General features: G+C 35.9%; 1 protein-coding gene across 2 annotated transcripts in view; it reads left to right on the plus strand.

The window, feature by feature from the left end:
* The window catches only part of SLC30A6 (solute carrier family 30 member 6), a 48,860-nt gene that overhangs the window by 9,635 nt on the left and 18,274 nt on the right, over positions 1-20,951 (plus strand). The window contains exons 3-13 of one of the 2 annotated variants that reach the window (XM_061432026.1): positions 815-899; positions 1,883-1,925; positions 3,682-3,747; positions 9,350-9,430; positions 9,871-9,906; positions 10,645-10,739; positions 12,927-12,975; positions 13,289-13,408; positions 17,528-17,630; positions 18,523-18,570; positions 19,696-19,764. In XM_061432026.1, the coding sequence (XP_061288010.1) occupies positions 815-899; positions 1,883-1,925; positions 3,682-3,747; positions 9,350-9,430; positions 9,871-9,906; positions 10,645-10,739; positions 12,927-12,975; positions 13,289-13,408; positions 17,528-17,630; positions 18,523-18,570; positions 19,696-19,764 (795 nt within the window). Of the gene's footprint in view, positions 1-813; positions 900-1,882; positions 1,926-3,681; positions 3,748-9,349; positions 9,431-9,870; positions 9,907-10,644; positions 10,740-12,926; positions 12,976-13,288; positions 13,409-17,527; positions 17,631-18,522; positions 18,571-19,695; positions 19,765-20,951 lie in introns of those variants that run through there. The other variant, XM_061432027.1, reaches the window with a different exon arrangement.

The raw sequence follows: 20,951 nt of genomic DNA on the forward strand, positions 1-20,951 counted from the left end.
CTCTTCGCATGAGGTGGCCAAAGTTACTGGAGTTTCAGCTTTAGTATCATTCCTTCCAAAGAAATCCCCGGGCTGATCTCCTTCAGAATGGACTGGTTGGATCTCCTTGCAGTCCAAGGGACTCTCAAGAGTCTTCTCCAACACCACAGTTCAAAAGCATCAATTCTTTGGTGCTCAGCTTTCTTCACAGTCCAACTCTCATATCCATACATGACCACTGGAAAAACCATAGCTGTTTCAAGGTATATCTCAAATCCTCCCTTTTCTATGAACTTCTAAACTGTGGTAATCTCCTTTTTTTAGCAGTCCTGTTTCTTATGACCTATTTGGTAAATAACCAAGCATTGTTCTGTTTTTGGTGGGTGGATGGGCAGGGTAACTTTATTTTGATGTAATTGCAAGCTTATAGAAAAGTTTTCAGATTAGTGTAACGAATTCCCTTATACCCTTTATTCAGATGCATCAGTTGCTTTATATTTTGCCCCATTTGTTTTATCATTGTCTCCATATATATGTTTATAGAGTCAAAATTATATTCAAATGTCATCTTATTTTCTCAACTATTTGAGAATTTATATGTCAGAATTTATTTTCTCTTGAATAATTCCCCTTCTCGAATTTTTTTAGGTTTATATATTGTGATAATAACTTGGTTGATGAATTTTTTGGGAAGTTTTAGAAACTGTAACCCTTCAGTTTTTTAAAACAGGTTGTGCTTATTCCTTTGAATATTAGAGTATGAATCCTCAAACTTGAGTGGACCCAAAGAAGTTTATCGGTGTTGTACAAGTAAGAATGATTTTCCTTTTCACAGTCCTGGAAGATACTGCTCTTTGGTGCAATAAACTTAACATGTACTGGCTTCCTGCTAATGTGGTGCAGTTCCACTAATAGTATAGGTATGTCACTGTTCTTATTTTTATAGTTAATTATTAATTTCACTTTTATTGTTCTCATCTTAAATAAAGGTATGTCTTCCTTAACATGGAATATATTATTCTGAAATACAACTTGAAAGATTTAAATGAGGGAATCTATTCCAAAAGTACCTTGTTATATTCTGTTTTGGCCCTGTCGCTTGGCATGTGGGATATTAATTCTCCAACCAGGGATTGATCCCCTGCTCCCTGCAGTGGCAGTGCAGAGTCTTAACCACTAGACTGCCAGGGAAGTCCCTCAAAAGTACCTTGTAAACTATAAAATTTGGTTCAATTGTTAGGCATTATTTAAAATGAGCTTTTTCAAAAGATTTAAATCTATTTGAAAAATGGAGGTTTCTTTTTATTTTTTAATTGAGGTATAGTTGATTTATGTTATTAGTTTCAGGTGTACAGCATAGTGATTCAGTATTTTTATAGATTATACTCCACTCAAAATTACTATAGGGACTTCCCTTGGTGAGGAAGCTATAGATTAATACATTTGTTTGTTTTATTTTTTAGATTTCATATATAAGTGATACCATATAGTATTTGTCTTTCTCTGGCTTATTTCCCCAAGCAGAATATACTCTAGGGGTTATCTGTGTTGCTGCAAATGGCAGATGCACTCCTTTTTATGGATGAGTAATCCTCCTTCCTGCCTTTGTGTCTGTTGATGGCCCCTTGGGTTGCGTCCATGTCTTGGCTGCTGTAACTAGTGCTGCTGTGAACACTGGGTGCATGTATCTTTGTGAGGTATTTTTAGTGATAGATTAGTTCTTCAATTTATGTAGTGTATAAATAAGATTTTGAGGTTTATTGAGTTTTTCTTAAAAGGTAAAACCTCTTAATATCTTTCTTGTGTTTTTAAAAACCTCTTATATTTTTATGTACCATTATTTGTTGTATTTCCTAACCATGGATTCAGTAACATTTTAATCAGTCTTTCTGTTGTTTTGCAGCTTTAACTGCCTATACTTACCTGACCATTTTTGATCTTTTTAGGTAAGTTTTAAAAACTCTCCTTAATGTTTTAAAGCTTATATAGAATTTGTCAATCAACTATACTTCATTTAAAAAAAAAAAGAAAGAGATGTCCAGAAAACTTCCCCGTTGTTTTACTTCTGACCTTAATTTGTGGTTACATGGGTGGTTTTTTTTTTCTATTTGTTAAAATGTGCATATGTGCTTCATGCACATTTCTGTATAAATGTCCTATTTGGAATAAAACAGTAAAAATAAAAGAAGAGTTTATTGCACTGAATTTATGAAATTTTCTTTAATTAAAGGAAAGTAATCTGTGAAATTGGAGAAGGAAATGGAAACCCACTCCAGTGTTCTTGCCTGGAGAATCCCAGGGACGGGGAAGCCTGGTGGGCTGCTGTCTATGGGGTCGCACAAAGTCGGACACAGCTGAAGCGACTTAGCAATAGTAGCAGCAATCTGTGAAATAAGTAAAATTATCAACATGGATCATGTATACAAATAAAAACAATTAGAAGATATGCTGGAAGAAGATATCCCATTTACATAGCAACAGAAAAATACCCAGACGTTAGGTCAGTTGCCTACCTATAGATGAGTCAGCTATAGGTTCCTGCTAGGGAGCAGGAACATGTAAGAGCATACCAGTTCCCACTGGAACTGTGTAGATGGGAAAAGAAATGAGGGGTATTAATAACTGCAAAGCAAGTATGTGATTGTGAGATCGAGAGACAACGTGTCGGCTCCTGCTTTTGGGGACCTTTCTTATTTCCAGTGTGTGTGTGCTTAGTCACTCAGTGGTGTCTGACTCTTTGAGACCCATGGACTGTAGCCTGCCAGGCTCCTCTGTCCATGGGATTCTCCAGGCAAGAATACTGGAGTGGGTTACCATGCCCTTCTCCAGAGGATTTTCCCAACCCAGAGATAAAACCCAGGTCTCCCGCATTGTAGGCAGATTCTTTACCGTTGGAGCCACCAGGGAAGCCCCATGTTTCCAATAAAGATTACAAAGTGCTTGGACAATGATGTCTCCAATATCTGTGCCATAGGTGTGTTATAGGATGTCTTTTCATCAGTCACATAACTAAATCTTCTTGATGGATCTAAAACAGATAGTTGTTACCTGAATTTCACACTGTAGTAAATTGTCTTAGAGTGAATTTCCACTGTACCTGGAAAGCAACCATAACTTTACCTCATCTAGAATATTGTCAAGGTGTTATTAATATTTAGTTTAACTTTTAACATAGATTAAATAAAGTTTATCAAAGTTGAAATGTTTATGCCTGCTACTACTACTAAGTCACTTCAGTCGTGTCCGACTCTGTGTGACCCCATAGACTGCAGCCTACCAGGCTTCTCCGTCCATGGGATTCTCCAGGCAAGAACACTGGAGTGGGTTGCCATTTCCTTCTCCAGTTTATGCCTAGAACCAAGTAAATATTCTTAATTATTACTATGTTATTTTTTGCAGGCTCAGTTATGGAAACCATTTAGGGTGGATAACTTACTGAGTAGAGAAAATATGAGTATATGAGTTTAAAGTATTCTATTTAACTGTCTTAATGGTATATCATAACTTCTTCTGTTTCTCCCCATGTTAAAACTCACATGTTAGGGTGTTTATTGTGATTAGATTATAAATCATTAGAATAATTTGTTGTTAGCCTGTGAACACTGTTCCTTCTAGCAACTTAGGTATTCTGAAAACAAAATTTCTTTTTGTATGTCTTCTAGCTCTTGTTCTAATGCTGTATTTATTTGCCTTTTTACTTAGTTTGATAACTTGTTTAGTAAGTTACTGGGTGATGATGAGGAAACCTAGCCCTGCCTATTCATTTGGGTAAGTTCAATTTACTTTATTTTCTGCTAACTTATTGCTATTAAAATTAGTAGTTAAACTACTAAAGAGCTAGCTTGAATATTTGTAGAAAATAAGTATTGCCTGTTTAGTGTGATAATGATAAATAGTAAAATTAGATTTTAAAAAGCATCTTCTAAGAGGATTCTAGATAAGAAACATAGATGATTAAATTTAAATCATATTAAAGTAAAATGTTCACATTAGGTTCTTTGCTATTTTACAAAACAAATCTTAACATAAAATGTTCATTTTAAGGTCTTTGGTAATTTCTTATTTCAGTTAGAGAAAGTACAAAGGATTTTTGTGTATGTATCTTCTAGATGTTAAAGTAAGTGGGATACACTTTAACGTTAATGCAGCGGTAGAGGTATATTTTTCCCATAAGACTAGATTTGTGATAGCAACAAACTGACAAAGATTTTAAGATCTCTGTGTCTATAGTTTAGAAATTGCTGAAAGCTGGAAAATAATCTTTTACATCAGAGGATTTTTTTTTTAATATTTATTCATTTATTTCACTGGGCCAAGTCCTAGTTGTAGTATGTGGGATCTAGTTTCCTGACCAGGGATCGAACTCAGGGCACCTGCATTGGGGGTGCAGAGTCTTAGCCACTGAACTACCAGGGAAGTCCCGGATGTTTTTATTATATTAGGAAAAGAAATGAATTCCTTTCAGATTCAAGGAAAGAACTAGAAAGAAAAATTTAACCTTGGTGAAGAAACTCTTGAACCAAACTTAACCTTTCTTTTCCATACCATTCATTGGGATTATATTCTTTTGAACAAAATCAGGTTTTATTTACTTAAATAATAAGACAGAGTGAACATGAAATTTTAATGCAAAATGAAAATATTTGTGTGTCACTGAAATTTAATAGAGTTGGACTGTTACTATGATAACCATTTGTAGAGAATACATATCTGTATATGGAAATCTTAACTCTTGAGTCAGGCTTTTGGTGGTGACAGAAATCCAATTCAAACTAATTTGGTGGGAAAATGATAATATACTTGTGTGGGAAGACTGAGGTAAGCTGGCACAGGGACACTCAGGACATTGTCTTTCTCTTACCTCAGTGGCCTGCTTTTCTCTGCATTCAGGTTCGGTTTCTCAGACCATTTTTCTCCACTCTGCTGGAATGATAACTTCTAGCAAGACTTGGAACCTTCTCACCTTCCTCCTAGACAGGAAAGGACTCTTCCCCAGCTCTAGTTCTGAAAATTAATGAGAAAGAGCTGTTGGTTTTTCCGCCTTGGTATAGATGTTAGTCTTTTTAGTTTAGGTCCTGTGGCCAGGATACAAGGTTTAATAAGGACATGACAGCTCCCATTTTGGTCTCATTGCTTAGTGAATAGGAAACGAGAGAGCAATTAAATATAATTACAGTCAGTTGCATGGCTTGAAGTATCATCTATATCTGATAATTCCAAAATTCAGTTCTGTAGCACTGAGATTTATCTCATGTCAGTGTTCCCTTCATGCCAACTTCACATGGGTGCCTAATTGATGTCTTAAATTCAAGCTAAATTTCCTGTTTTGTTTTCTTTCCCCAACATCTGTTCCTCTGTAGTTTTTCCCATCTTAGTAAATACACAGCCACTTAGTTGCTCAGGCAAAATCCTCGATTATTCTCTCATCACCCACATTTATCCATCGGGAGGTTATGTCAGGATAACTTACAAACACATCCAGAATCTGCCTCCACCCCCATTTCTATCTCCAGTACTACCATCCTAACCAAGCTACCTTCATTTCTTGCCTTCAGCAACATCCTGCATCCTAATCCTAACTAGTCTGCATACTTTGCTTTTCCCAACCCTTGGAGTCCATTCTTTGTGTAGCAACCAGTGTTTGTTTGTTTTTTTTTAAGCCTAAATCATGCTATCATTCTACTCCTTAAAACCATCCAGTTGTTTCCTATCACATTGAGAGTAAAATCCTGACTCCTTTCCCTTGTTTATAAAGGCTGTGTATGACTTAGACCCAACCTACTTCTTTTCAAGTTACCACTGTCATGCACTCTGTCTTTGTGTCTATAATTTGAATATAACTTATTCTTGCTTTAGGATCTTTATACAGATTATTCTCTCTCCTTGAGATGCTCTTCACCTGATTGTTTCAAGATAAGCCCAGTTTTGTTATTCCAGTCTTAATATTACCAAGTGCTAATATTATTAAGTGACTGGGTGCAGTCTACAATGAATTCTGAAATAGATCACCTAGTTAGTCTTTTGTCACATCAGACTGGACTTCCCTGGTGGCTCAGACGGTAAAAATTCTGCCTGCAATGCAGGATACCCAGGTTCATTCCCTAGGTTGGGAAGATCCCCTAGAAAAGGGAATGGCAAGCCACTCCCAGTCTTCTTGCCTGGAGAATTCCATGGACAGAGGAGCCTGGCAGGCTGCAACCCAGTCCATGGGGTTGCAAACAGTCGGACACGACTGAGTGACTAACATTACACACCAGACTACTATAATTCTCTGTATAGAACTTATCAGTTATTTGTTTTTTTGTCTCCCCCTTTAACTATAAATTTCTTGGTAGCATGGACTGTTATCTTATTCTTTTCTTATATCCTTGTACAGTTTGATGAATTTTAACAGATAAATATACTTGTATAACTACTATCTGGATCATGATATAAACCATTATAAGTTCCCCCAAAGCCTCCATTCATGACTTAAGGTTGAGTCAAATGCCGAGAAAAGTAACCAGTATTCTGATTGCTGTCATTTCAGATTATTATTGCCAGTTTTGAAATCATATAAATGGGATTGTAATATGTATCATCATATAGCAGTAATTCATTCTTGTTCTTTGCTCTAATATTCCAATATGCCAGTATACGTTTATATGTTCAACTATTGAAAGAAATTTAGATAATTTTTACCTTTTTGTTATTATGAATAAAACTACATATGCTCATTTTGTACTTTTCTTTTGGTATACATGTGTGCTCATTTATGTTGGGCATATGTCTTTGAGTAAAATTACTGTCATAGGACTTGCATATATTTGTCATTAGAAGATAGGATAATTCCAAGCAGTTCTCCAGAGTGGTTTTGCATTTCTACTGGCAGTATACATTTCTACTGGCAGTATATCTGAGTTCTAGTTGCTTCAGGTCCTTACCAACTGTTGGTATTGCCTTTTTTTTAAAAGCCATTCTAGGATGTGCAGTGGTATCTCATTGTAGGTTTAAGTTATTTTCTTGATGAGTATTTGAGCACTTTTTCTTATGTTTATTAGCCATTCAGATTACCTCTTTTCTGAAATGCTTGTTAAAGTGTTTTATCCATTTTTATATTGGGTTGCTTATTTTTTCTTATTGATCCATAGGAGTTCTTTCTCTTTCATTCTCTTAAAGCTATCTTCTGATGCATGGAATGTTTTTAATTTCAATGATAAATTCAGTTGATCAGTCTTTTCCTTTATGGTTAGTACTTTCTGTGTACTTGTCAAGAAATCTTGGCCCAAGATCATGAGATACTCTTCGCTGTCATTAGGAGTTTTACAATTTGACCTTTCACATATAGGCTTAACAATCAAACTAGAATTTGCTTTTTGTATATGGTTTGAAGTAGAGGTCAAGGCACATTGGTTTCTATACAGCTATTCAATTTGATAAAACATTAATTGAATCAAGTTTCTTCTTTTTTATTGCTTTTATGTGCTACTTTTTCATTAATCAAGTAACTATGTATATGTTGGTATGTTTCTAGATTCTCCTTTCTCTTCAAAGTGTATTTGTCTGTCTTTGCATCGGTTCTGTACTGTGTTAATTACTGTAGTTTGAAATCTTGCAGTGGAATACTGTAGTGGAAATCTTCCTACTTTGTTCTTTAGACCTTTGCTTTCCTTCACTTTTTGCATTTCTATGTGCACTTTAGTATCAACTTATCAATATCTACAGATAACATTGCTGCATTTACATACTGTTTTTTCCATACCCTCCTATAACCCACTTTTCTTCATTTATTTCCTTTCATGTCAGTAAATACATTTGTTATATTTTTAGTAATACATAATGGTCTTTTGTTGATTCCAACATTTTTCCATTACCAATAGCAACGTGATGTATGTCCTTAATTATTTTATTATTTCCTGAATTTTGTACCTCCTGGAATTAAACCAGCTGATTTGAGGAGAAAAAAAGTAATGTGATGAACATCCTTAATTATTTATTATCTTTTCTGAACATAATTATTTCCTTGAGAAATTTTAGTGTACGTACATACTACAAATGTTGAATGCCATTAAACTGTGTATAGTGGTAAAAACCAAGATAAATAAGACAGCAGTCCATGGCCTCCAGCTGATAGTTTAGGGATAATAAGACATATTCAATTAACTGCAATTATATGTAAATGTGACAGGCAGTATCAGTTCAGTTCAGTCACTCAGTCGTGTCTGACTCTTTGTGACTCCATGAACCGCAGCACCCCAGGCCTTCCTGTCCATCACCAACTCCCGGAGTCACCCAAACCCATGTCCATTGAGTTGGTGATGTCATCCAACCATCTCATCCTCTGTCGTCCCCTTCTCCTTCTGCCGTCAATCTTTGCCAGCATCAGGGTCTTTTCAAATGAGTCAGCTGTTCGCATCAGGTGGCCAAAGTATTGGAGTTCCAGCTTCAACATCAGTTCTTCAAATGAACACCCAGGACTGATCTCCTTTAGGATGGACTGGTTAGATCTCCTTGCAGTCTAAGGGACTCTCAAGAGTCTTCTCCAACACCACAGTTCAAAAGCATCAATTCTTTGGTGCTCAGCTTTCTTCACAGTCCAACTCTCACATCCATACATGACCACAGGAAAAACCATAGCCTTGACTAGATGGACCTTTGTCGGCAAAGTAATGTCTCTGCTTTTGAATATGCTGTCTAGGTTGGTCATAACTTTCCTTCCAAGGAGTAAGCGTCTTTTAATTTCATGGCTGCAATCACCATCTGCAGTGATTTTGGAGCCCAGAAAAATAAAGTCTGACACTGTTTCCACTGTTTCCCCATCTGTTTCCCATGAAGTGATGAGACTGGATGCCATGATCTTAGTTTTCTTAATGTTGAGCTTTAAGTCAACTTTTTCACTCTCCTCTTTATCGTAGTGATTAAAGTCATGAACACTAGAGCCAGAGTGTCTGAGTTTGGAAATCTGACTCCTCCACTTGCTAGCTATATGACTAAACAGTTACTCTTACTCTTGGGCTTCAAGATCCTTATCTCTTACTTATTTATTTTTTTAAAGAGGGATAGAATCACCCCTCATAAGGATTTAGATGAGATAATGTGTTAAGTACTTTGACTGGTGTCTAACATAAGATGGGTCAATTAAGTGTTAGCTGTTATTATGATAATGACTATTTCTAGAGAAAAAAAGCCATAAAGAATATATGTTTTATAAATAGGTACTCTTTCTAAAATCTAAGATATTCACTGTTTATTATCATTCTAGAAACTAGATTTTTTAAACAGTGTTTGGCTTATAGTAGTTACACTTGTAGTGAGTGAGTGAATGTGTTTTACAGATGCTAGTTTGTGAATTGAAAAAATTATGCTAATTTAATTAATTTTCCAATTTCAGATTTGAAAGATTAGAAGTCCTGGCTGTATTTGCCTCCACAGTCTTGGCACAGTTGGGAGCTCTCTTTATTTTAAAAGAAAGGTACATTTGTATATGATGTTTCTGTCACTGCAAATTCTACCTGTGCTACCTTTGGAAATATGAAAGAATCCAGTGAGACATTCTGGTTAAAAGGGTATACAAATTAATATGAACAATGCTGGAGATTTGATAGTACAATTTCTTCATGTTTCAGACTTTTCTCCCTCTTTATACCCTTCTTTTATTACCTTTGATACTACTAAATCCAGTCATAAGTAGATGTGAATAAAAGGAAGGGATTCAGTCAGACATATTCAGGTTTGTTAGAGAAGGATTGGACATTGCACCTTGAGGATAACTTGTGGGTCTGCTTGTCTCATCACTACTAGTAATCAACAGGTCATATTTAAAAGTTTTGTGAATTTATTAGATTAATTATGTATTTAATAAAGTTTTTTAACTTAATTCTTTAATACATTAACATTATTTCTTTCTTTTAGCGCAGAACGCTTTTTGGAGCAGCCCGAGATACACACGTAAGATTCTACTTTTGACATACAATATACTATTAAGTTTGATTCCCAGTGATTAATTGGGAATTATGAAAATTATGAAAATTATGAAAAAAAATAATATGAAATAATGATTACTTTGGCCCATACTAGAGTTCAGAGTGTGGTAATATATATTTCACAAGCAAAATCCCCAAGTCCCAAGACTCCTTCTTTTCACCCTTAACTGTTCCCAAGCCCCTACGTTTTTATACGGAACAAAAAGGGCTCTCTACTTTGATGTCGGGTCCCTCAGTATTTCCAAATCCAGGCGAACATGCTAAACCAGCCCTGTCTTGTCGTCTATAATTTAGATCCCCCAAATTTTTTAGTAGCCTCTCTAGAAGAGATGGAAGTGTTACTAGCTGCAACAAAGATGCTAACTGTGTGGATCTGTTCTGATCAGTTTCATTCAGGACAGTTTGACTTAGCCAGCAGACTATAAACCAAATATCTGTAGCATTTCTAAAGATTTATAACAGCAATTACCTGTAAGAAGATATTGTTAATGCTAAGGGTCTTTTTTGGAGGGGTGGGGATCCCATGTAAGATGGAGCAACCATATGCAGAACATGGGTCATAAAGCTAGAAACCAAGTTCAAATTCTGACTGCAAATACTGAAGCAGACCACTCTGCTCCCTTATCTCCTAGTCACGCTACATGCTGAAATTATATATTAATATTACCAAGAAAAAAATAACAATGAGTGTTATTCTTTTTAGGGGAAGATTATTAGTTGGTACTTTTGTGGCTCTTTCCTTCAACCTGTTCACAATGCTTTCAATTCGGAATAAACCTTTTGCTTATGTTTCTGAAGGTATGTTTTTGTTTACCACTAATAAAAATCCAGTTAATTTCTGATAGCAACAAATCTTTTGTTTGTTTCATTGATTCATAAATCAATCAGAAAGTGTATCCTGAGGGAAAGAGAGAACTACCTCCCCCTAAAGTTCTAAAGTCTTCAGAAACTTATAAAGCAGAAAATTAAGAAATAGAATCTAACTTTCAAGTTTTAAAATAACATATTCCTTAAAAACAGGCAGAACTGACATATTAAATTACATGAGATAAAAAATTACATTTACCAGATAACATGAATGAAATTTTAAGTGTATAAACTACCTAAGAATGCATTTTAGAAGCATCAGCGTACATATAGTTGATGTGCTCATTGCAAATAATTGTATTTTGTTAATTAACTTCATTCCCAGGAACTCTCTGGGGCGATGATGGGTGGGCATATATTTGAAAGTATCCAAATTTTAGTCCTTTTGATAAATTCTTTTACTTTCAAGCCTAAAAATTCAGATAGAATTTTCATTTTAGTGGTCTAAAGTATTGACATTTTTCACTAATTTAAGTGTTTTGGAGTTCTACTCCCCCACACCAGGTTAACCGCTGTTGGATGGCTGGAGGAGTTTTACCTCACTTTACACTGAGATAAAAACAAAAGCGGGCTGTGTACACACACCTGCACTTTGAAGGAAAAATAGGGGAAGGTCTTTTTAAGTCTCACTGACTTGAATACCAAGATAACCAGGGGAAGAAAGCTTTCTGAAATACCCATTCAAGCTTAAACAACTTCCTAAGTGTCATGAAGTATGAATTTATTTGTATGAATTAGAGTTTAAGAATTACTGCATAAACTGGAAAATTAAATAATGATATTTATGATCATCAGAATTATTTTGAAAAAACTTTATTAAAATACTATTATGCTCATTCTTGAAATTTTAAGAAGGTACAAAGATTTACAAACTATGTTTCCCTGAAGAGCAGAAAGATACAAGAAGGAAACAGTACTGGTAATCTCATGAGCCAGAGATAACATCTATTAACATTTCTGTTTTGTTCCTTTATTTTTTTTTCTGTGCACATATGTATGTTTTTTTACATACTTAGAATTGTATCAGTTAAAAATTTTATGCTTGGCTTTTTTCACTTAACTTTATGTCTTGAATATTGCCTGTCATTAAATAATCTTTGAAAAATAATTTTTGAATGCTTGCATAACATTTTGTCATGAATATTTAAAAAAATTAGTCTAATGTACATTTTCAACTTTTCCTTTCAACTATAACCACCTTTTTTCTATCAGATTTCTTGTATGCATTTCTAATCTTCTCAGAGAAAAAATTATAAGTGTTTGATATATATTGCCAAGTTTATTTCCAGAAAAATCATCTAGTTTGTATTTTTATTAGCTGGAAATGAAAGTTCGCAGAAATATCAAGATTTACAACATGAGTTGAAATTTGAGTGAAAAAAAATATTAAAGCACTTTCTGCCAGGCAGTGTGCTCAGTACTTTAAGCCCATTTAATTCTTCCTATAACCATATAAGGTAAATCGTTTTATTCTCCCCACTTTACACTGAGGCACTGAGAGATTCAGTCACTTGTCTCAGGCTATGTATCTAGTCAAGGGCAGGGTTGAGGTTGAAGCCAAGTATCCTGGCATCAGAGTCTGCTTTAACTGCTGTTCTAGGCCACTGTTTATATGGCTTGCCAATCTTTTCTACATCATGGTGCACATAAATGAGAATTTCTGTAGCACCCTGGAGTAAATGTAAGAGTATGCTTGCACCTGGAGGCTACATGTCCAGGGTCAGTCACTGACTGGCATCTGCATGTAGCCAGATACCTGGCCTCTCTGAAAGCTAAGAGAGTTAGTAATTGGTGGACCTGCAACTCATTCTCAACACACTGGTTAGGAAGCTTTGCTTTGCAGTGTATAATAAGCCTTTAAAACTTCAAATTAATAGTAACGATGACATGTGTAAGTTCATTGATTCCATCAGATCAGCTATGTATTGTAGTTGAAACTACTTTTCATTTAGTATCCTAAAGGCATAAAAAAGAAAAAAGTTCTAGGTATAATGTATTCCTTTGTACTGTTACATAGTCATCATGAAATTTATTTTTTAAATTTAAGAATCAAGTATTTCTGGTAATTTAATAATTATTTCTGGTAATTTTAATAATTTAAGTATTTTCTTTTTAAAGCTGCAAGTACGAGTTGGCTTCAAGAGCATGTTGCAGATCTTAGTAGAAGGTAAGATGTTTGGGGTTTCATAAAATACATATTGTTAAAGGAATGCACAGGAAACACATCTGTTATGGGAACTTAACATTATTCGTTGCTGAAGTTACTATATGAATCTCACAGATCAGATTCTTCTTTTCCCTTGGCTTTTTCTTATTTTTTAATTGATGATACAAAAGAGAACTTTACAAGTGAAAGATTTGTTCCCAAATCCTCTTTGTTAAATGATTTATGATACTAAAATGCAAGTCATCTTTTATTCAGTTTTCATTATTATTACATAAGTTTTGGTAATGAGTACTCTTTGTTTGTTTTTTCATAGCTTGTGTGGAATTATTCCAGGACTTAGCAGTATCTTCCTTCCCCGAATGAATCCATTTGTTTTGATTGATCTTGCTGGAGCATTTGCTCTTTGTATTACTTATATGCTAATTGAAATTAAGTAAGTATTTTTTATTGCTCTCAAGTGGATTTCCGTTCCTGGGGTCTGATTTTTAAGGGCATTAGGACGCATGCGGATTAAGTTTATAGCATGTTTATGACCTGTGCAACTTTGGTCAAGTCTTGTCCTCAGGTGTCTTCATCTGAAAAAATTAAGGGGGGTTGGATTCAATAAGAAATCTTCAGTACAATCTATAATGCAGATGGGAAAGCTATTTAAATTCCCTTCTGCTGGCCAGATGAGTGAAACAGAAGAGGAGAGTAAGAGACTCATAAATTATAGGTACTGTTGCCGAATGAGGAAAGAGGAGTAGATGTGAACCAATTTTTTTTTTAAAGCAAGCCTATTAAGAAATAGTCTTTAGCAAGCTTAAGTTTAATGTTATGACATTATTCTTTGACTCCCTACCCTTTTGCCTACTCTCCTAGGACATCACATACCATTGTTTGTATTTTCTACCTTTGTGTGATTCCTTCACTTTATTTCTAGCCCAGATCTCTATATCTCAAAGCCTATCTTCTGTTCATGTCCACCTCGACTGAACCTGTTTTCCCCATCCGCTAAACTGCTTTTTTTTTTTTTTGTATTTCCTGTGAGACTGACTGCTGCCACCATCTATTCCATTGCATTCTACTTTTTTGTGTGTTCATTTTAATTTATTTATGTATGGCTGTGCTGGGTCTTTATTGCTTCGCAGGCTTTTCTCTGGTTGTGAGTGGGGGCTGGTTGTGGTGCTCAGGCTACTCACTGCATTGGCATCTCTTGTCATGGAGCACGGGCTCCAGGGCGCACAGGCTTCAGTAGTTGCGGCACATAGGCTCAGTAGCTGTGGTGCATGGTCTTAGTTCTTCTGCAGCATGTGGGATCTTCCTGAATCAGGGATCAAATCCGTGTCTCCTGTGTTGGCAGGCAGATTCTTTACCTCTGAACCACCAGGAAAGCCCTGCTTTCCACTCTTAAATTGCATAAAAAACATACGTAAAATAAAATTTACCATTTTAGCCATTTTCAAGCATACAGTTTAGTATTTTCACAGGCATTTGGTGCATTCACTTTGTTGTACAACCATCATCATGATTCATCTACAGAACTTTTTCATCTTCCCCAGCTGAACCTGTACTCATTAAATAACTTCTACCAATTTGGCCTCCTTCCAGCCCCTGGCAACCACTATTCCACTTTTGGTCACTATGAAGTATTCTGAGTACTTGATTTAAATGAAATCATATGTATTTGTTGTTTTGTATCTGGCTTATTTCACTTAGCGTAATGTCCTCAAGGTCCATCCATGTCAGAAATGGCAGGATTTCCTTCTTATGACTGAATAATATTCCACTAGTGTACATACTTGTGTATATATATATGCCACACGGGGCCTCCCTGATAGCTCAGTTGGTAAAAAGTCCACCTGCAATGCAGGAGACCGCAATTCAATTCCTGGGTCGGGAAGATCCTCTGGAGAAGGGATAGGTTATCCACTCCATTATTCTTGGACTTCCCTTGTGGCTCAGCTGGTAAAGAATCCACCTGCAATGCAGGAGACCAGGGTTTGATTCCTGGGTTGGGAAGATCCCCTGGAGAAGGCAAAGGCTACCCACTCTGGTATTCTGGCCTGGAGAATTCCATGGACTATATAGTCCATGGGGTTGCAGAGAGTCGGGCACAACTGAGCAACTTGCACTTTCACTTTCTATATGCCACATTTTCTTTATCCATTTATCTGTCAATAAGCACATAGGTTGTTTCCATGTCTTGGCTGTTGTAAATGATAGTCTTATCTCCTACTCTTGTTTAATCTTTCCTTTTTTATCTTTCCCTTCTTCCCATTCTGTTCCCTAAATTGAGGCCCTTATCTTCATTTCCTTGACCTAATTAGAATAGTCTCCTGATCTCAAAATTTTTCTTCTCATACATCTTTAGTTACCTGCTATTTTGCTACTGATCATATCAGATCAGTCAGTCGCTCAGTCGTGTCCGACTCTTTGTGACCCCATGAACCGCAGCACGCCAGGCCTCCCTGTCCATCACCAACTCCCGGAGTTCACTCAGACTCATGTCCATCGAGTCAAGTGATGCCATCCAGCCATCTCATCCTCTGTCTTCCCCTTCTCCTCCTGCCCACAATCCCTCCCAGCATCAGAGTCTTTTCCAATGAGTCAACTCTTCGCATGAGGTGGCCAAAGTATCGGAGTTTCAGCTTTAGCATCATTCCTTCCAAAGAAATCCCAGGGCTGATCTCCTTCAGAATGGACTGGTTGGATCTCCTTGCAGTCCAAGGGACTCTCAAGAGTCTTCTCCAACACCACAGTTCAAAAGCATCATTTCTTCGGGGCTCAGCCTTCTTCACAGTCCAACTCTCACATCCATACATGACCACAAGAAAAACCGTAGCCTTGACTAGACGAACCTTTGTTGGCAAAGTAATGTCTCTGCTTTTGAATATGCTATCTAGGTTGGTCATAACTTTCCTTCCAAGGAGTAAGCATCTTTTAATTTCATGGCTGCAGTCACCATCTGCAGTGATTTTGGAGCCCAGAAAAATAAAGTCTGACACTGTTTCCCCATCTATTTCCCATGAAGTGATGGGACCGGATGCCATGATCTTTGTTTTCTGAATGTTGAGCTTTAAGCCAACTTTTTCACTCTTGACTTTCACCTTCATCAAGAGGCTTTTTAGTTCCTCTTCACTTTCTGCCATAAGGGTGGTGTCATCTGCATATCTGAGGTGATTGATATTTCTCCCAGCAACCTTGATTCTAGTTTGTGTTTCTTCCAGTCCAGCGTTTCTTATGATGTACTCTGCATATAAGTTAAATAAACAGGGTGACGATATACAGCCTTGACGTACTCCTTTTCCTGTTTGGAACCAGTCTGTTGTTCCATGTCCAGTTCTAACTGTTACTTCCTGACCTGCATACAAATTTCTCAAGAGGCAGATCAGGTGGTCTGGTATTCCCATCTCTTTCAGAATGTTCCACAGTTTATTGTGATCCACACAGTCAAAGGCTTTGGCATAGTCAATAAAGCAGAAATAGACGTTTTTCTGGAACTCTCTTGCTTTTTCCATGATCCAGCGGATGTGATCACTAAAAGCTGCAAATCTAGACATAATATTTTCCTGTTTCAAAATCCTCTCCTTTCTATACCTAACAAAATTAAAAGTTGTTAGTATGATGAAGCCTCTATCAACCTTACTAGCCATCCATCTGCCTGTACTTAACTGTTCATAGTTTCTTCACTGCGTTAGGGTTTTCATGCCCTTGCACATGCTGCTGTCACTGTCTACAGTGTCCTGTCCCCCTCATCTTGGCCATCTTTGAAGGCTCAGCTCAGATGTCACCTCTTTTTGATTTAGCCTTTCTGGATTATCCTACCCCTGTAGGCTCACTACTCACTCCTTTGTGCAGCCATGATACCCTGTAGGGCTTCTCCTTTGTACTCAAAGTCATTTCTTGTATTTTTCACATGAGTGTTTCCTGTCATTTCAAAGGCAGGAACTGTGTCTTTATTTGTGTTTTAATTCCCAGCTGATAGGAAAAAGTGAAAAAGAGTACATGATTAGCTTGTAACCTTTGGCATTTTTGGTCTCTCTTGTTAATAGAGCTGTGAACTACTGATGAGCCATTGTACTTCAGTCACAGTGTTCACTGTAACAGATTCTTAAGAATCTCATCTTAAGAAATTCCTGGGGAATTTGACATTTTTTAATACTAATTATTGGAAAGTTCATGTTTACAGCAAATTGATAAAATCACAGATGAATTCCATTGGTCTTTATCAGAAATTACTAGTTAAAGGTTTTTATTTGTTGCAGCAGATAAATATATACGACATATTTACAGTTGACAAGTAGATAAAAGTACATTGTAGGGAAATATATTTTTTTCTTCATCATCTCTCTTCACACTAATTAACATAATTATTAGTTATTTTCCCTTCAACTTTGGCAAGAAAGGATTCTGAAAACTTTCTTTTTTCCTTTGAGATGCTCTCATTGCAGTAGTGGCCAGCTATGTTAAAATAGTCCTGTTGCTTGAGATAATTAAAGTTTGGTGGATTAAATTGTAAGAAGCCTAGTGAAGGATACATTTAAGATTTAGAATTGCTTTTTCTTTTTAGTAATTACTTTGCTGTAGACACTGCGTCAGCCATTGCCATTGCTCTGATGACGTTCGGCACTATGTATCCCATGAGCGTGTACAGTGGGAAAGTGTTACTCCAGGTAATGGTCATCTTTCAGTATGCATGCTTAGAATTAGCCATGTTCTTTTACCAGATTATAAAAATAAACGTGTTCATCTGCCAGATTATGAAATTTTTAGGAGGGTCCTGTTGGAGATGAAGCCAAACAGTAACCTCTGAAATTTGTATAGTAAGAACCAGATGAAGTTATATTGGTGTACAAAATAGGCACAAATGAGTCGTCATATATTTATATATAAGACAAAAGCATAAATGAGAAACTTTGCCTTTAATAATATTTCAAGTAAAAACAATATTAATTAAAATCTCTTTAGATACTTATTTTCCCCTGATAAATGTATTTTGGCTATTATATAATCCAGTTATGATTGTTTTCTTATTTCCTATTCTTGAATTAGTGAGACTTCTAAATTTCAAACTTAAAATCACTCCTTATTGAAACAATAGGAACACCTGTAGACAACACCTGACTAGAAAGATGGTTTCCCAGGACCAGATGAATATATAGGCTCTACTTCTCATTATGCCTTTCCCACATGTCTTCTCTAAAACATATGGGTTGTATCTCCCTCTCGAGAAGCAACAATAACAATTAGTTTACTAGTGCTATGTCTTATACAAAATTTTACTTTCTTAAAGATTTTTTTGTTGATTTGTTGGTCCTTTAAGGCTTATTTGGTTACAGAAATAGCAGCTTCTTTGCAAAATAAGAAATAAGCATGGATGGATTTCTGATGTTGCTTGATGAGTGAGTCAGTTGAAACCTCTCTTTCCTAAACCATGTGAAGGCACATGTGAAACAAAGCCAAGGCTGGTATAAAATGCATTTTTTTTTTTTTACTGTCAGGACCACTGTTGGAAAATTTTTTATCTCTCTAGATTCATGTTCTATTTTATTTTTTTTCCCCCAGACAACACCACCCCATGTTATTGGTCAGTTGGACAAACTTATCAGAGAGGTAAGATGGAATAATAAATAAAATCATTTTAATTTATGATTAGAGAATACAAAGAGTGGGTACAAATAATTTCAGGCTCTTTCTAGAATTTTAGGGAAGTTTATGTAACATAGTGACAAAAATAGAAAAATTTGACCACTTGCTCAGTCTGGAAGCCAAATTCACTTGAAATAAATGTAGATGGTAATTGTGATTCTGTATTCAAATCTGGGCTTCCCAGGTGACTCAGTGGTAAAGAATCCAACTGCCAGTACAGGAGACACAGGAGATGCAGGTTTGATCCCTGGGTCAGGAAGATCCCCTGGAGGAGGATATGGCAACCCACTCCATTCTTGCTGAGGAAATTCCTTTGACAGAGGAGGCTATAGTCCATGGGGTTGCAAAGAGTCGAACAAGACTAAGCACGCACACACACACAAAGCCTATTCAAACTTAGGATTTTGATTAAGTCAGAGGCCACTTTGACATGGTGATTGCTTCACCACATAGTAGGTTTTGATTTTGTATTGTTATAAAATTCCACCTGTTAACTAATGAAGGAATAAGATAATCAAATTATTTGATTGTTGAGAGTAATTAAAACTATTGATTGTCACTATCACAGAGGCCACTTTGATCAGTGTAGCTGACCACTTGTCTCAGCTGCTGAGTCTGTGCCACTGTACCAATGGGCTACACACTGTCCTTGGAATTTCTTTTTGGCTCAAATCCAAATAACATCCTATGTTGTACAGAAATGTGTTGAAAGAGAATCCAGAGGAAGAAATCATTGAGAAGACAAAGATTCTGATACCTCAAGTACTGGATATAAACATATACTATACTAACAAGATGAAAAGAACTACACACTGTTGAACAAGGTGTGGGTGAGGGAAGTAAAGACCTAATTCTAGAGAGATTGGTGCAGATAAGAAACTGGGGAAAAAAAAAAAAACAGACCCTGGCTCAGTATGGAACAAGAAGAAATGATATCTTGAGTGAATGGTCTGGCACTTCTTTTGGCTAATGAGTGTCTTCATGCAGGGTTTGACCATGTCATTCCTAGGTGTAGAGCAAATCCATAATTTGACTGAGTTGTGTTGGATATGTCAAATACAAAAACCCTATTTCTATGTTTTTGATTAGGTATCTACCTTGGATGGAGTTTTGGAAGTCCGAAATGAGCATTTTTGGACCCTAGGTTTTGGCTCATTGGTATGCTTTCTATGTATTACTTTAGTTATAATTTAAAACATAGTTTATAATTTTTAGGCTCTTTACCAGCTCCCTCATGGCTCAGCTGGTAAAGAATCTGCCTGCAGTATGGGAGACCTGGGTTTGATCCCTGGGTTGGGAAGATCCCTTGGAGAAGGGAAAGGCTACCCACTCTGGTATTCTGACCTGGAGAATTCCATGGACTATATATATTACTTTAGTTATAATTTAAAGCATAGTTTATAATTTTTAAAACTGAGAAAAGTGTTTCTTTAAAATTTTTATGGGTCCTTTGATTCCCATTTCTGTTCAATAAAGTAAAATATGTAGATGGATTCAGTAACCTAATTGAGATTAATTAAGGGATTTTTTTTTTTTTTTCATTTTTTTCCTTTCAAACTAAATGATCTTAATACTGGGCTATTCAAAAGAGAAAAATCCATAGTCAGACATTCCTAAATATGAAAATGTTACAAAAGTAAAATGTGCTTTTATTTTCTTTTTTATTACAGTTCTGATTTTGGAGATTTTTGCTGAATATGTTAAAGAGTTATAATAATAGCTGTTTCAGCATAAAATTCCATCTTTTCTAATCCAGTTTTGGACCTTATTACCAAAGAGATTTTATTATGGCATGATTTTATTCCTATGTCAGAAATGATGAAGAAAATATGGGGAAGTACCCAGAAAAAAAAAATTGAAACAACCATAATTGTATCATGTGAAGAAAACTGCCATTGATTTTTTGGTTTAATATTCACATACTTAAACTCTTTAGAAAATGAAGTCATGCTGTTTTATAATTTGTTCTTTTCACTTAATATATCATAAACAGTTCTCCATGTTATTAAATATTACTCTTCTACAGTACCAGTTTTAAATAAAAAACATAGGATTTGACTTTTGTAACATAGATTTTTGAGGCAGATTAGGGTTGGTCCAACAGCTCAATGATATCACTGCTTTGCAGTCTTTAGTTCAGACTTACACGCTTTTAATGGAAAAATGGCTACTTCATCTCTCCCTTCTCCTTCTCTTCCCCTCTCTCACTCATTATTTTGGATATCTAAAACTCATTCTCTAGTAAATTCTTCAGGGAAAAGGCCCTTGCAAACAATATTCCCTAAATTTTTTCATGTTGAAAACAGTTGTGAACATTATTGAAAATCATTTGGCTGGATATAACA

Source organism: Bos javanicus, chromosome 11, assembly GCF_032452875.1.
Source record: "Bos javanicus breed banteng chromosome 11, ARS-OSU_banteng_1.0, whole genome shotgun sequence".
Taxonomy (NCBI): domain Eukaryota; kingdom Metazoa; phylum Chordata; class Mammalia; order Artiodactyla; family Bovidae; genus Bos; species Bos javanicus.